The following is a 15445-nucleotide window of genomic DNA, read 5'->3' as shown; positions in this document are numbered from 1 at the left end:
TTTCTTTTGAGCTTTTTGGTCACCCGCCGTGGTTTGGGCTGTGTGTGTTTTCAATGATTATTACTATGAGTGATGGGCTGGCCAGGCGAGGACCTGAGAATGTTATCCATCCACCAGGGAAGCTGGACATGCTGGTGGCTTCAGTGGGCACGGGTGGCACCATCACGGGCATTGCCAGGAAGCTGAAGGAGAAGTGTCCTGGATGCAGGGTGAGTGGTGTGACCAGGCCCGGGAGGGGCAGCGTGGAGTGGCCCCGACTTCTGAACTGAAAGCTCTCATTCCTCACCATCTGCTCAGCCCACTGTCTTCCGCGGTATTTCTACACTGCTTGGGAGGTGTTTGGAAAGACGGTGCTTGACAGATAAGGGACCAGCAGCTCGTGACCCGAAGGAGCTGGGGCTGGGTGCTCGCTCACTGGCCAGTGTCTTGGAGGGGCTTCCTGTGCTGAGTGGGGGGTTGGAGTTCCATCTAAGGGCTCTGAGAATCAGCCAGGAGCTCTAAGTCCTCTGGTCCTGAGTCTGCCCCTCGCCTGGGGTTTGAGGGAGCTGGGGGAGGGTTCCTGGACTCAGGGTTAAGAGCAGGTCTGAGGAGGGGTGCCTAGAAAGATCCCACTGATGAGACAAGAGTGTTATCTCCCTGTTGCTTGCCCTTGAAAAAGATATCACTGCCCAGCAATGCCCTTTGTCCCCGAAGGCTCTGGTGCTTTGCCGCAGGGTGGTCTGTCTGGGCTGTCCTGGGGGCCCTGCTCCGAGAAGCCCCCGGGGAGGTCAGTTCCTCCCAGACACCCGCTTTCACTTCTGAGCACCCTGCACTGAACGTTTAGTCCAGACGAGGTCATTATCGCTTTAATACGTGGGGCCTGGGTTCCTGGGTTTCTCGTCCTGCCTGGGAGGCCGGGAACCGGCCACCACCCATGGGCAGAGTGTTAACAGGCGCTTGTTCACGGCGGTATTGGCCACTCCGATGATAGAATAGTCAGGCATGTCCAGCGGGGGCTTTTGCTGGCCCTGAGCCCTGAAGCCACGCGCTCTGCAGATCATCGGGGTGGATCCCGAAGGGTCCATCCTCGCGGAGCCAGAGGAGCTGAACCAGACAGAGCAGACAACCTACGAGGTGGAAGGGATCGGCTATGACTTCATCCCCACGGTGCTGGACAGGACGGTAGGTCGAGTCCTGAGCCTGGCCGCAGTGCAGCCTGTGACTCACCCTCACACTGGAGAGCCTGGCTGACCCTGGGCCCCAACCGGCTCCTCCGCTGAGGGGAACAGAAGGGCAAGCCCCGGCACGCATGGTGAGAAGCTGATCTCGCAGGTCGAGACAAAGTAGACTGGGGGACGATGTCTGCACATGTGGCCTGACCTCACCAAGGGATGCAGCCCGGGTGGCACAGGCAGGGAGCAGGGAAAACGTGGGAAAATTAAGGCCCCAGAAAACTCTGTTAAGAGGCAAAAAGGTGGATTTGGCCTGAGTGAGAGCGGAGACCAAAGGGCCCCTGCAGGTCACACGGATGCTCAGTGGGGCTGGCGGGCAGTTTTACTGTCTGCAAAACGTGTTAGAACTGGAAGGTCTGTAGACGTGCCGATCCCAGGGGGAGAGGCTGGGGCATGACCTCTGGGGTCCTGCTACCTAGACACGGGCTCCACCACAAGGCTGTTCACCCCCTTGGCCACGTGGAAGCGGCTCCCACACTGACGGGCTGTGGGGGGTCCCGCTCAGGTGGTGGACAAATGGTTCAAGAGTAACGACGAGGAGGCGTTCACCTTTGCCCGCATGCTCATCGCGCAAGAGGGGCTGCTGTGTGGTGAGTGGGTGGCAGGCACGGGGGTACGGGGATGGCAGAGATGGATGGGGGCACCGGGGATGGCTGGGGGCGCACCCTCTGCCAGCCACCAGCCTGCATGTGTAAGACAGCAGTTCTGAGGAGTGTCACTGCTGCAGCCACGAGCCTCAGGTGTTATCTGTCTGCCTGGGTCCTCACCTGCCCAGTGTGGTCGCCTGCTCAGGTGAGGGCAGGAGGCCACGGGGCAGAGCTTTGAGCTGCCTTCCAGAATGTGTTTCTAGAACAAGGCTGAAGCTCTCATGGGACTTCCTGTTTCTAATCAAGCCCATCAGGGCCCCTGGGGCAGTGGCTCTGCACTGACGGGGCCCATGGCCAGGACTGGGTACTGCGAGCACCCTGGAACAGCTGGGGAGGGGCTCTGGAGCCTGAGGCTGTCCAGGATCGACCCCACTCACCTTCCTCCCACCCCGTGCCCCTCTGCCCACCTGCTTGGGGGCTGGCAATGCCACTGACCAGCCACACAGGCAGCAGAGGCTGTAGGGACCACAGTTGATCTGGACATCTGGGGACTCGGAGAGCACACACCAGCTTCTAAAACCCAGGCAGGGACATATGAGGTTTTTACTTGTGCATTCCCTGTGTCATGTCACTTTGCAGGTGGTGACAGGGAAAGTGGAAGGAAACCAGCCCTCAGTGTGTGGGATAGCTGAGCCCCAAACTAGAGACTGGAAGCAAGTCTTGATTGAAAAGCCATTTCCTAGCCAGGCGCGGTGGCTCATGCCTATAATCCCAGCACTTTGGGAGGTTGAGGCGGGCAGATCACCTGAGGTCAGGAGTTCGAGACCAGCCTGGCCAACATGGTGAAACCCCATCTCTACTAAAATACACACACACAAAATTAGCCGGGCGTGGTGGCGCATGCCTGTAATCCCAGCTACTCAGGAGGCTGAGGCAGGAGAATTGCTTGAACCTGGGAGGTGGAGGTTGCAGTGAGCCGAGATCGTGCCACTGCACTCCAGCCTGGGCAACAGAGCAAAAACTCCATCTCAAAAAAAAAAAAAAGAAAAGAAAAGAAAACCATTTCCCAGCTGTGTCTGTCATCTGTCATGAAAGGTGTCTCGGTGCCCATAAACGCTGCGCTCTCCCCTTCTCAGTCTCCCTGTTCCCCGTGTTGGTGGAGAAACAAGCCCCTGCCTTTGGGGCTGGAAAGCAGGTCTGTGGGCCCCGTTACAGAGGAGCGCGCCTCTCTTCCTGCGGGTGCTCCTGGTGCAGACTTAGACCTTCCCGACTGCTGTGTGCACCCTCAAACTAAGCCCGGAGAAGACGCCTCAGACTCTGACTTCAGGGATCCTAGGCACAGCTGGTGTCACCGTGAGCCTTGGTCTCTTGTTTATAAAGCAGAGCCCAGTGTGCAGTCAGGCAGCCTGCAGGCGTGGTGCTGCAGGCGTGGTGCTGCAGGCGAGGTGCTGGGGACTCCGTCCTCAGAGCATCGCTGGCTCTCGGCTCAGGGCCAGGAGGTTTGCCAGGGGCCGCAGCCCCACCGCAGGCATTTTCCTGGCACCAGTGCCCACCCCAGCCTAGCAGGAGCCCCTTTTGCTCCCGGATCTTTTGTTTCCTGGGTGACGGTTTTGTTATGAAGCCCCGAGTGGACGTGAAGACTCCATGGTGCACAAGGAGGAAGCCGATGCTCACGGAGAAGTGGGGTCCTCCCAGCCCCTCTCCCCGAGGCAGCCCCTCTTGACGGATCCTTCGGAGCGTGTCTGACATGCTCCCATGCATGCAGGTGCATGATTCATGCACCCGCGTGCACCCATGAGCACTCACCCTGGCGCGTCTGACTCGTGTGCACAGTTCATGCACATGCGTGCACCCACACGCAAGCACCTTGGTGCGTCCGACTCATGGCCCTCTCTGCAGGTGGCAGTGCTGGCAGCACGATGGCGGTGGCCGTGAAGGCCGCGCAGGAGCTGCAGGAGGGCCAGCGCTGCGTGGTCATTCTGCCCGACTCGGTGCGAAACTACATGTAAGACATGGCTTCCCTCCCAGGTCCCTGCTCCTCTCTGTCCTGCCACCCTTCCCTGGATGCCTCACCTGAGAGCCGGCAGCCAGAGCTGGGAGGGGAGGAAGCCAGCGGGGCCCTGTGAGCACTGCCTCCTCTCTCCTGCCCGGGTGCCCTCATGCTGTTGGGCTTCCCAGCCCCTTAATGCTGTGAAAATCAATGCACGTTCACAGGGACAGCCCTGATGGGAGGGGCATGGAAGGCCGTGGTTCCCTCTCTGTCCCTCCTGTCTGTCCCTCTCTGGTGTCTGACCCCTCACTGCTCTGGGGTGCGTGAGCTCCAAGGGGTAGCCCTGGCCACATGGACTGACGTCCTCTTGGGCCGGGCCCTGTGCCACCTCCTATCCACCCTGACTCCCTCTGCTGCTTCCCCCAAACTCCAGGCTGGGACCGAGTGCTGCCCGGGTGGCAAGAGCCCTGCTGCCCTCGTGGCAAGAGCCCTGCTGCCCAGGTGGCCCCCTAGGACGTGCTGTGACTGTTTTGCCCAGAGGCCCCTCGGGCAGTAATGCCACAGACCTCGCTGGTCACCGGGCAGCCGGGCTGAGACTGGGGCTGCTCTGCACCTGCTCTCTGGGGGTGGCACCAGGGCGGGTGTCTAGAGACCCCCATGCCCTGCCCCCTGCACCTGAAGGGTTTCCTCCATGGCCTGCAAGCTGCAGGGGCTACACAGCTCCCGAGAGCTCAGCTGCCCTTGGGGGGGCCCAGGCCTGGCTGGTGGGTGCCCCCGGTTGGGTTCCCCGGTGTGGGGTGATTCACATCTGGTGCCCAGGGCCAAGTTGCCCTGTTCAGGGCTCCTGCCCACCCCTGTCAGTGCAAGAACACCATCTCCCCACACGCTTGGCCAGCTTGCCATGCGTGCCCGTGCGTGTGTGAGTGTGCGAGGGGCAAGCATGAGAGGACGTGTTTGAATGCCTGAGCGATGGCTGTGTGCATGCTCACACATGCTCACACACGCTTGTTGGCCATGGGGGCAGAAAGTCCAGCCCACAGGCTTCCCCCTGGGACCTCCAGCCAGCACCTGGGGGTCTCTGCTGCACCACTGAGGTCCAGGAGAGGGGCTGGGCAGGCAGTGCTGCCCCTCAGCATGGGTGGAGGCCCAGTGGGGCCCTGTGGGGCCCTGGTGACTCCCCCATTCCGCAGGACCAAGTTTCTGAGCGACAGGTGGATGCTGCAGAAGGGCTTTCTGAAGGAGGAGGACCTCATGGAGAAGAAGCCCTGGTAAGACTGCTCGGCCAGAGACCCACTGCCTGTGCTAGCCTGCCCAGTGTGACAGGCCGGAGAGCGGTCTCCATGGCCTGCACTGGCCCTGCCCAGTGTGACAGGCAGGAGAGCGGTCCCTGTGGCCTCCTGCTGAGGTGCTGCCTGGTGGGGGGACAGGAGCGTGTGTCCATATCCTGACCCCCCCGCCTGCCCTCTTCCCTCAGGTGGTGGCATCTCCGTGTTCAGGAGCTGAGCCTGTCAGCCCCACTGACCGTGCTGCCGACCGTCTCCTGTGAGCACACCATTGAGATCCTCCGGGAGAAGGGCTTCGACCAGGCGCCCGTGGTGGACGAGGCGGGGTCAGTCTCAGTCCCTGCCCAGAGCTCAGTCCCGGGTTCTGTCTGTCCAGCTCCACCATGTCAGTGTCCCCGGACAGGGCAGCCGTGCAGACCCCGCAGCTCAGCCAACAGGCCTGCCTGGGCCGCCTCATGCGGATGTTCAGGGTGTTGGAGGCCCCTTGTCAGTCCCTGAGCAGCCTGGGGCAGGGCTGCCGTGCTCACTCCTCAGACCTCGGCCCACCCACCCTTTGTGTGTGTGCAGCCCATCCTGGGCCCACCTCGGGGGCAAGGGAGAGATACCCTTGACATGTCTGACAGCAGAAGGCCTGGGCACACATGCCCAGTGACCACTGAGAGCCCCATGTCGTGGAAACCTGACGGCTGGTCACCCTCGACCCTGGCTGAAAGGGTCCAAGGACTCTTGGTTTCTTTCTCCCCGTCAGGGCCTGGCCTGGTTCCTGCCGTGTGTAGGCTGGTGGCACAGACTTCCATGTGTGGCCAGAGAGTGCTCCTCCCGGGGCAGCTGAGGGTGTGCCCCGCCGTCCGGGGAGGCGTGAGGTGCCAGCGCTGACCCCTGCCTGCCCCCCCCAACAGGGTGATCCTGGGAATGGTGACGCTTGGGAACATGCTGTCGTCCCTGCTTGCCGGGAAGGTGCAGCCATCAGACCAAGTTGGCAAAGTCATCTACACGCAGTTCAAACAGGTACTCAGTCACCTACGGGCAGTTCAAACAGGTGCGCAGTCACCTACGGGCAGTTCAAACAGGTACTCAGTCACCTACGGGCAGTTCAAACAGGCACCTACGGGCAGTTCAAACAGGTACTCAGTCACCTACGGGCAGTTCAAACAGGCACCTACGGGCAGTTCAAACAGGCACCTACGGGCAGTTCAAACAGGTACTCAGGCACCTACGGGCAGTTCAAACAGGTACGCAGGTGCTTCGGGACGGCAGAGGGTGCCCGAGTCCCCCCGGCCTCGAAGGCAGGATGCGGCACTTCCCGTGTGGGGGTGCTGGGTCCTCGACCCTCCACACCACTTAGGCCGAAGCTGGCTGCACCCCTCAAACCATGAAGCTGAGAAGCACCCACTTTGCAGGTGCAGCAGCCGGAGAGGAGGCTCTCATCAGTGCAGGCGCATCCGTACCAGCCGTGTCTTAGGGACTTGAGGAGGTCGTTTGCTCTGAGAGGCTGTCCCCGGCACCATGTGGCATCTGCCGGGATCTTTCTCATGCCCAGCCTCATTTGCCTGTGCATGCATTTGGTTATCCAACAAGAGCTAGAACATTCTGAGAGAAGCCCATGGTGGCTCCTTGCCGGGCTGGTTAGACCCCATGCTTGTCCTGAGACACCCACCCTCTGCTGTTCTGAGGGTGGCCCAGGCAAGTTCGTGTGACTTTCCACATGCATCCCCTGGGACACGGAGGTGTGGCTCTTGACACTGGAAAGGGTAAGGGTTCTGCCCAAACGTAGGAGCGAAGTTGACTTTTTTTTTTTGAGACGGAGTCTCGCTCTGTCGCCCAGGCTGGAGTGCAGTGGCACCATTTCGGCTCGCTGCAAGCTCCGCATCCCGGGTTCACACCATTCTCCTGCCTCAGCCTCCCCAGTAGCTGGCACTACAGGCGCCTGCCACCACGCCCGGCTAATTTTTTGTATTTTTTTGTTTGTTTGTTTTTTCTTGAGATGGAGTCTCTGTCACCCAGGCTGGAGTGCAGTGGCGAAATTTCGGCTCACTGCAAGCTCTGCCTCCTGGGTTCACGCCATTCTCCCGCCTCAGCCTCCTGAGTAGCTGAGACTACAGGTGCCCACCACGACGCCTGGCTAATTTTTTTTTTTTTTTTTGTATTTTTAGTAGAGATGGGGTTTCACTGTGTTAGCCAGGATGGTCTCAATCTCCTGACCTTGTGATCCGCCCGCCTCTGCCTCCCAAAGTGCTGGGATTACAGGCGTCAGCCACCGCGTCCGGCGCACATTTGACTTCTTTCCCATCTCATACACACACCTGAAACGTCACCCGAATCCACGCATTTCTCACATTCAGCTGCCACCGCCTCCCGAGTGGGCCTTGCAGGACCCCCATCACGTCTCCTCTCCACAGAAAACTTGCGGGGCCGTGACCCCCCCTGCCAAGCCCACTGGGGGCAAAGCCCCCATGCCCACCTAGAGGGTGTTCCTTCCCGGCTTCGTGCTGGCTGTCCCGGCCCCAGAGCACCTGTGCTGCGAGGGTGCTTCCTGTGCTTTCTGGAGCCGCCATCGCCTCCCGCTCTGTGGGGAGCTCCTGGAGACTGTCCAGCCCCTGGTGATCACCGAGTGGGGTCATGGTGCCCAGCACCACGTGAGAGCACTACCCACCAGTGCTAGAAGTTTCTCTCCTTCCTCCCCACTCTCCCTTCCATTCTTGACTGCGGTATTATAGGATACAATGAACATATTTAATACACACGGCTTAGTGATTTGTTTTTTGTTTTTTGTTTTTTTTTGAGACGGAGTCTGGCTCTGTCACCCAGGCTGGAGTGCAGTGGCGCAATCTCTGCTCACTGCAACCTCCGCCTCCCGGGTTCAAGCGATTCTCCTGCCTCAGCCTCCTGTGTAGCTGAGATTACAGGCATGTGCCACCATGCCCAGCCAATTTTTGTATTTTTAGTAGAAACAGAGTTTTACCATGTTGGCCAGGCGGGTCTTGAACTCCTGACCTCATGATCCACCCACCTCAGGCTACCGAAGTGCTGCGATTACAGGCATGAGCCACCGTGCCTGGCCTAGCTTAGTGATTTTGACATAAATATACACCCACAATGCTGTCACCCGTGACACATCTGTTGTCCCCAAAGGCTTCTTGTGCCCCCTTGAGTCCCCACCCCACCCCCAGGCAGCCACCCCAGGCTGGGGGTCCACCTCAGCCACACCCTCCAGGGCTGTGTGGGTGAAGACGCCTAGGGGGTGCTCACCATTTCTACCTCCTTCCCACAGACCTGGTGGTCGTCCTGCGACCCGCTGCACAATGTCACATGCCTGTCTGCCCCTCTCCGTGCTGAGTCCTGAGTTCTATTCCATGGTGTCTGTGGCCTTTGGTATTGATTCTCGGGCTGCGCTCCGGCCCCTGCACAAATGGGACAGATTAGGTGCCCTTGCCCGGCGAGGTGCTGAGCCGGCTCTCTGGTGGTTGCATTGAGACTCTCTGCTTGGTGCTTTGGTTTTCTGACTTTGATCTTCAAGCTGGCAGGATCTGAGACAGCTAAAGGGCAGGGCTGGTGGCCGCTGGCCTCATGCCCAAGGGCGTGGGGGTTCGGAGGCTTGGTCATCATCCAGTGATGCCCGGGCACAGCTGAGCTCCCAGCCGCACTTGCCCTGCTTGCCCCACTGGGCTCTAGCAGACCTGCCGCCAAGGCCTGAGGCTCTCACCATGGCCCACACGAGGGGCCTGGCCAGCAGGGACAGAGCACCTCTGGGGCCTCCCTGTGTCCCACTCTGCTCCGGACCCCAAGGGGAAGGGATGCGGGGATAGGATGGCCTTCAGCAGGAGTAGAAGCTACCTCGTTTCAGACCCTGTCCCAACGCAAAGGTCGGGCACCACCACAGAAAACAGTGGCTCCCATCCCCTGGGCACATGTTCTACCCGGCGCTGGCCCTTCCTGTGGTCCCCAGGCCAAGGGTCTGTCCCACAGTGAGGGGGGCGGGGCAGGTCCCGGCCTTCACGGCTCCCCAGGGTGTTACTCCTGGTTCTTTTGTCGGACGGGAAAACGCTGCCTCCTTGGTCTTCCGACACATGCAGGGTCTGCCTTCGTAAGAACGCGCGCCGGGGGGTTGGGCTTTCCATAAATCACACTCTTGCTTCTGGATGCACAGGGCACCAGCGTGGGGCACATCGCGGTGCTTTGCCTCCTGAGCATTCGGTACAGGATCAGGCAGTGCCCCCTCCGAGCCCCGGGAGCTCACGGCTTACCTGGGGAGCCGCCTCTACTGCCAGGTCGAAACGGGAAGGACACCTGCCGCGCAGACCTGAGGGTGGTTTAGTGTGAGGTGCGCCCCACCTCTGGGTTTGCCTGCCCATTGCTGATAAGCAAGTGTCCTCACTGTGTCCCAGGAGAGGCTTGTGCAGCCCTGGTGGCATTTCCCCAGGAAATCGATGGCAGCGAAGGCCACAGTGAGTGGAGGTTTGAGCTTCCCTCAGGTGGGAGTCACAGGACCCTCCAGAGGAACGCTCGCACCCTAAAACGCCCCTGCACTCTGGCTGTTCAGCCCACCCCCGACCCCGGAGTCCACGGCTCTTTTTTACTAGTTTTGCCTTAAATAGGACATCATAGGGTTGGAATCATACAGCACAGAACCCTCTCACACTGGCTTTTTGACGTAACAGTGCATTCGAGGCCTCTCCACGTCCCTTCCTGTTTTTTATTTCCCCTCAAGACTGAGTCTCGCTCTGCCGCCCAGGCTGGAGTTGAGTGGCGTGATCATGGCTCACTGCAGCCTTGAACTCCCAGGATCAATCAATGCACCTGCCTCAGCCTCCAAGTGGCCGGGACTACAGGCACACGCCACCGTGCTTGGCTAGGTTTTTGTATTTTTGATGAGGTCTTGCTATGTTGTCCAGGCTGGTTTCAAACTCCTGGGCTCAAGCTATCCTCCTGCCTTGGGCTCCCAAGGTGCTGGGATTATAGGCAACAGCCACCACTCCCAGCCCCTTTCTTAATTTGATAAGTTCCTCAAAGGGTATTTTTTATTTTATTTTTTTATTTTATTTTATTTTATTTTATTTTAATTTTATTTTTTTGAGACTGAGTCACCCTCTGTTGCCCAGGCTGGAGTGCAGTGGCCGGATCTCAGCTCACTGTAACCTCTGCCTCCCAGGTTCAAGCGATTCTCCTGCCTCAGCCTCCTGAGTAGCTGGGATTGCAGGCACTCACCACCACGCCCTGTTAATTTTTGTATTTTTAATAGAGACAGGGTTTCACCATGTTGGCCGGGCTGGTCTCGAACTCGTGACCTCAAGTGATCTGCCCTCCTCGGCCTCCCAAAGTGCTGGGATTACAGGTGTGAGCCGTCGTGCCTGGCCTCCTCAAAGGGTCTTTCTCAGTGTGTCCTGTCACCCTCTGATTCCTAGGTTAGGATCCTTTTGCACGATGCTTTCCTGTCACCCGTGTTCCTTTTCCTGGGACCGGTGGGGCCCACTGACCGCGCTTCCCTTGCAGATCCGCCTGACGGACACGCTGGGCAGGCTCTCGCACATCCTGGAGATGGACCACTTCGCCCTGGTGGTGCACGAGCAGATCCAGTGTGAGTGGAGACCTGCTCTGTGCATGGGATTCTCACTGGGGTCAGGCCACCAAGCCTGGCCTCTGCCATGGGCAGCAGCTGGGTCCCCGTCCCCCGCGGGGTGTTAGGGGAGTGGGTGGTGCCGACCTTCAGTGACACCCAGTCTTTATGCCCAGGCCTCCCACATGCCCCAGGCTGGTGGGCTGCACCTGTGATTCCTGCAGGGACCCCTCAGGCCACACAGGGTAGGGCCCTTTGCCTCCTGGGAGGCCAGCAGTCTTGGGGACTCTCAGGGACAAGCCCAGAAACATCTGGAAGGGTTTCAAGTCCTGACCCTGGCCATGTCCTGCAGCCCTGGAGAGGCAGGTGTTTGCCCCAACAGCCTCGTGGCCTTCGGGGGGCTGCTCTGAACGGAAACCCCCACGTGGGTCTCAGAGGAGCCACTCGTGGGCTGTCCTCGGAGCCCTGCTCCCAGCGAGCTCGTGAGGTTTGGCGACTCCTGAGCACATCCCCGGGCGTCCCCACAGGCCAGGAGAGTCGCTTGCAGGTTTTGGGTTATAGATGGCAGCCCTCGGCCCAGGGCCCACAGGAAGAGTTGGGAGGGGGCCTGGAGCCCGGAGCCTGCCCACCCACCAGGCCTGTGTGCAGTGGGTGAGCACTGGGCGGCTGAGGCTGGTCCGTGAGGGCCCCGAGTCTAACCCCATCTCCCATCCTTGGCTCTGCAGCGCGGGACCAGGCCTGGGCAGGTGTGGTGGGGGGGCCTGCAGGTAGGTAACACCCACCCCTCAGAATGGCTCTCAGGCTCAGAATCACAGCCTCCCCATGGCAAATGAAGGCTTTCCAGGGCCCTGGACCCACCCCCGAGCTTGGGTAGGAGGGTTCCCCTCTTCATCTCACATTTACTTGTGTTTGAACATCTCAGAAAAAAAAAAAAAAAAAAAAAAGATGCAAATGCCAATGTCAGGGTCCCCAACTCAAGTCTTCCTGGAGCATGTCCACGCTTGTCACCACTGCCTGTGGCTGCTTTCGAGCAGGTCAGGGCTGTGTGGTCACAACAGAGATGGCACAGCCCCCAAGACCTAACATGCTACCACCTGGCCGTCGTCGGAAAGCCCACCGGCCAGCCCTGGTTCACTGCCTCAGGGCCACAGAAGCCTGCGGCACTCAGGGCTTCCTTCTCCAACACTGTCACTGTGCCTCAGTGTCCCCGAAATGCAAGGAGCTGATCTCTCTTTTTTTTTTTTTTTCTTCGAGATGGAGTCTCGCTCTGTCGCCCAGGCTGGAGTGCAGTGGCGCGATCTCGGCTCACTGCAAGCTCCGCCTCCCGGGTTCACGCCATTCTCCTGCCTCAGCCTCCCGAGTAGCTGGGACTACAGGCGCCCACAACCGCGCCCGGCTAATTTTTTGTATTTTTAGTAGAGACGGGGTTTCACCGTGGTCTCAATCTCCTGACCTTGTGATCCGCCCGCCTCGGCCTCCCAAAGTGCTGGGATTACAGGCGTGAGCCACCGCGCCCGGCAAGGAGCTGATCTCATCTGGGTTCCCTGGTTTTCCTGGGGCGCTAAGTAGGGACCTCTGCCTACAGATAGGAGTGACAGCCATGGCAGAGTGGGGATGGGCTCCGAGGGCTCTGCCTTGATGTTCCTTACCCCCACCCTGCTCACCCCTCTGTGCCTCATGACAGCTGACATAGGGTCCTGCGGAGACGCAGGACCGAGAGGATGTGTGGGGAGGGGAGAGAGGGAGGGAATGAGATCTGTGTTAAGGAACTGGCTCATGAGATCACAGAGGCTGACAGACCCTGAGATCTGCAGGGTGAGGCGGCAAGCTGGAGACTGGAGAGCCAGCGGTTCAAGCCCCAAGGCAGGAAATTCCACCTTTGGTTCTATTCAGGCCTCAGCTGCTTGGGTGAGGCCCTCCACAGTAGCACGTGTGTTGACTCTTGCGCTAATCGAGAAATCCCCTCACACACACCCAGAATGATGTGTGACCAATGCCTGGGCTCCCCACGGCCCCGTTAATCTGTATTAAAATTAACCATCATGGGAACCTGGGCCAGCATTAACACCGAGCCCACGCTTGCCAGGAGAAGGCAGTAGGGGTGAAGACAGAATCAGGCCAGAGATGGGAGCTGTGTGCTGCCCTTGGTGGCAAGGGGTTTTTGTCTGTTTTTAGAGACAGGGTCTTGCTCTGTTGCCCAGACTGGAGTGCAGTGGTGCCATCACAGCTCGCTGCAGGCTCGACTTCCTGTGCTTAACTGATCCTTCTGCCTCAGTCTCCCAAGTAGCCGAGACCACAAGCATATGCCACCATGCTCAACTAATTTATTTTAAAAAATATTCTGGCCGGGCGCAGTGGCTCAAGCCTGTAATCCCAGCACTTTGGGAGGCCGAGGTGGGCGGATCACAAGGTCAGGAAATCGAGACCATCCTGGCTAACACAGTGAAACCCCGTCTCTACTAAAAATACAAAAAACTAGCCGGGCGAGGTGGCGGGCGCCTGTAGTCCCAGCTACTCAGGAGGCTGAGGCAGGAGAATGGCGTGAACCCGGGAGGCGGAGCTTGCAGTGAGCGGAGATCACGCCACTGCACTCCAGCCTGGGCGACACAGTGAGACTCCGTTTCAAAAAAAAAAAAAAAATATTCTGTAGAGATGGGGTCTCGATATGTTGCCTAGGCTGGTCCCAGACTTCTGGGCTTAAATGATCCTCCCACCTTGGCCTTTCACAGCGCTGGGATCACAGGTGTGAGCCACTGTGCCGGCCTTGTGAGCAGGCTTGAATTTCAGGCTCACACCAGCTCTGAAGTCCTGAGCACCTCAGGAGCCTTATGGTGGGCCGGGGAAGGGTGCGTCCTGACATGCACTGGGTGGAGCCTGGCCTGGGGCTCAGGGAACTCATGGGGTGGAGGGGCTGGGTAGAGCCTGGCCTGGGGCCTAGGGGACTCATACAGTGGGTGGAGCCTGGCCTGGAGCCCAGGGGGCTCATGCGGTGGGTGGAGCCTGGCCTGGGGCCCAGGGGACTCATGCGGTGGGTGGAGCCTGGCCTGGGGCCCATGGGACTCATGGGGTGGGGGTAGGGCCTGGCCTGGGACCCCATGGGGCTCATATCAGAAGAGGCTTGGCCAGGCCCAGTGGCTCAAGCCTGTGATCCCAGCACTTTGGGAGGCTGAGGCAGGTGGATCACTTGAGGTCAGGAGTCCGAGGCCAGCCTGGCCAGTATGGCAAAACCCCATCTCTACTAAAAATACAAAAATTAGCTGGGTGTGGTGATGTGCACCTGAAGTCCCAGCTCCTTGGGAGTCTGAGGCACGAGAATCACTTGAACCCAGGAGGTGGAGGTTGCAGTGAGCCAAGACTGCACCACTGCACTCCAGCCTGGGTGACAGTGAGGCTCTGTCTCGGGGAAAAAAAAAAAAAACCACAGCCTTGGCTGCTGGGCTCCAGCAGGCCGCCCTGGGGCCCCCACGGTGCACAGGTAGGTCCCCTAGGCCCCCAGGAGCCTCCTGCCCCGCAGCAGCCCGCCCAGCCTCCCGCGGCACCTGCAGACGCACTGCCTCGTTCTCCCCTCAGACCATAGCACCGGGAAGTCCAGTCAGCGGCAGATGGTGTTCGGGGTGGTCACCGCCATTGACTTGCTGAACTTCGTGGCCGCCCAGGAGCGGGACCAGAAGTGAAGTCTGGAGCGCTGGGCACTGTGGAGCGGCCCCACCACCCTGGCCCGCTTCTCCTTTGCTTTCCTGAGCCCTAAACACACATGGGATTGGTAACTGCCTCGCCTGGTACCCGTTATCCCTGCAGACGGCAAGGAGCATCCGTCTCCCCTCATTAACACATGGCTTCCTAAATGGCCCTATTTACGGCCTGTGAGATGAAATGCGCTTTTCTCTAATGTAACTTCCTCTTAGGATGTTTCACTAAGGAAATACTGAGAGAGAAGTCGGCCAGGTAGGAAGAACACGAGCAATGACTGGGCAGAGTGGATTAAAGGCAAAAGAGAGAAGAGTCCAGGACGGGGACAGGGAAGCGGGCAGGGAGAAGCCCGGGTGGCTGGGCATCCTCCACGGGTAGCGCCGTCTGCTCGGGACTGAGCTGGTGGGAGCAGTTTGTGTGTTTGGGGTTTTTTAATCGAGGTGAAATTCAACTTACCTAAAAATCAATCACCTTAAAGTAAATGATCAGCGGCATTTAGTACATCCAGAAAGTTGTGTAGACACCACCTCTGTCACGTTCCGGAACATTCTCTCATCACCGCAGGAAGCAATCATTTCCCCTCCCGTCTTCCTCCTCCCCTGGCAACTGCTAATCACCTTTCTGTCTCTATTGTCTAAAATAGGTTCTCCCTGTTCTGGACGTTTCATATAAATGGAATCACACAATCGTGGCCTCGTGTCTTATTTCACTTTGCATAGTATTTTCACCCATGTCAGAACACGTGTACTTGGTTTCTTTTTGTGACCGAATAAGCAGCTATCTCGTGGATAGAGCACATTTTGGTTCCTCATTTGTCGGACTTGGGTTGTTTCTGCTTTTCAGCCCTTGTGAGTAATCTGTTGTGTACATTCAGGGCTATTTTGGACACCTCTTTTCATTTTTCTTGGGTGTGTACCCAGGAGTGGCATTACTGGGTAATGTGGTAACTCCACGTTTAATTTTTATTTTTTTTTTATTTTTTTATTTTTTTATTTTTGGAGACAGAGTCTGGCTCTGTCACCCAGGCTGGAGTGCAGTGGTGCAATCTCGGCTCACTGCAACTTCCGCCTCCCAGGTTCATGCCATTCTCCTGCCTCAGCCTCTGGAGTAGCTGGGACTACAGGTGCCCG

At 58.8% G+C, this 15445-nt stretch overlaps 1 protein-coding gene across 7 annotated transcripts in view; it reads left to right on the top strand.

The window, feature by feature from the left end:
* The window catches only part of LOC105472571 (cystathionine beta-synthase), a 29118-nt gene extending 14115 nt beyond the window's left edge, over positions 1 to 15003 (top strand). For 2 of the 7 annotated variants that reach the window (XM_071095762.1, XM_071095761.1), the window contains exons 9-18: positions 118 to 209; positions 1036 to 1161; positions 1717 to 1801; positions 3698 to 3803; positions 4979 to 5056; positions 5263 to 5397; positions 5971 to 6079; positions 10562 to 10646; positions 11351 to 11392; positions 14196 to 15003. In XM_071095762.1, the coding sequence (XP_070951863.1) occupies positions 118 to 209; positions 1036 to 1161; positions 1717 to 1801; positions 3698 to 3803; positions 4979 to 5056; positions 5263 to 5397; positions 5971 to 6079; positions 10562 to 10646; positions 11351 to 11392; positions 14196 to 14299 (962 nt within the window). In that variant the 3' untranslated portion in view covers positions 14300 to 15003. Of the gene's footprint in view, positions 1 to 117; positions 210 to 1035; positions 1162 to 1716; positions 1802 to 3697; positions 3804 to 4978; positions 5057 to 5262; positions 5398 to 5970; positions 6080 to 6110; positions 6142 to 6249; positions 6970 to 10561; positions 10647 to 11350; positions 11393 to 14195 lie in introns of those variants that run through there. The other 5 variants (XM_071095765.1, XM_071095764.1, XM_071095766.1 and 2 more) reach the window with 4 other exon arrangements.
* Positions 15004 to 15445: the final 442 nt, after the last annotated feature.

This window comes from Macaca nemestrina, chromosome 4 (genome assembly GCF_043159975.1).
Source record: "Macaca nemestrina isolate mMacNem1 chromosome 4, mMacNem.hap1, whole genome shotgun sequence".
Taxonomy (NCBI): domain Eukaryota; kingdom Metazoa; phylum Chordata; class Mammalia; order Primates; family Cercopithecidae; genus Macaca; species Macaca nemestrina.
This window is presented reverse-complemented; position numbering and strand designations above follow the sequence as displayed.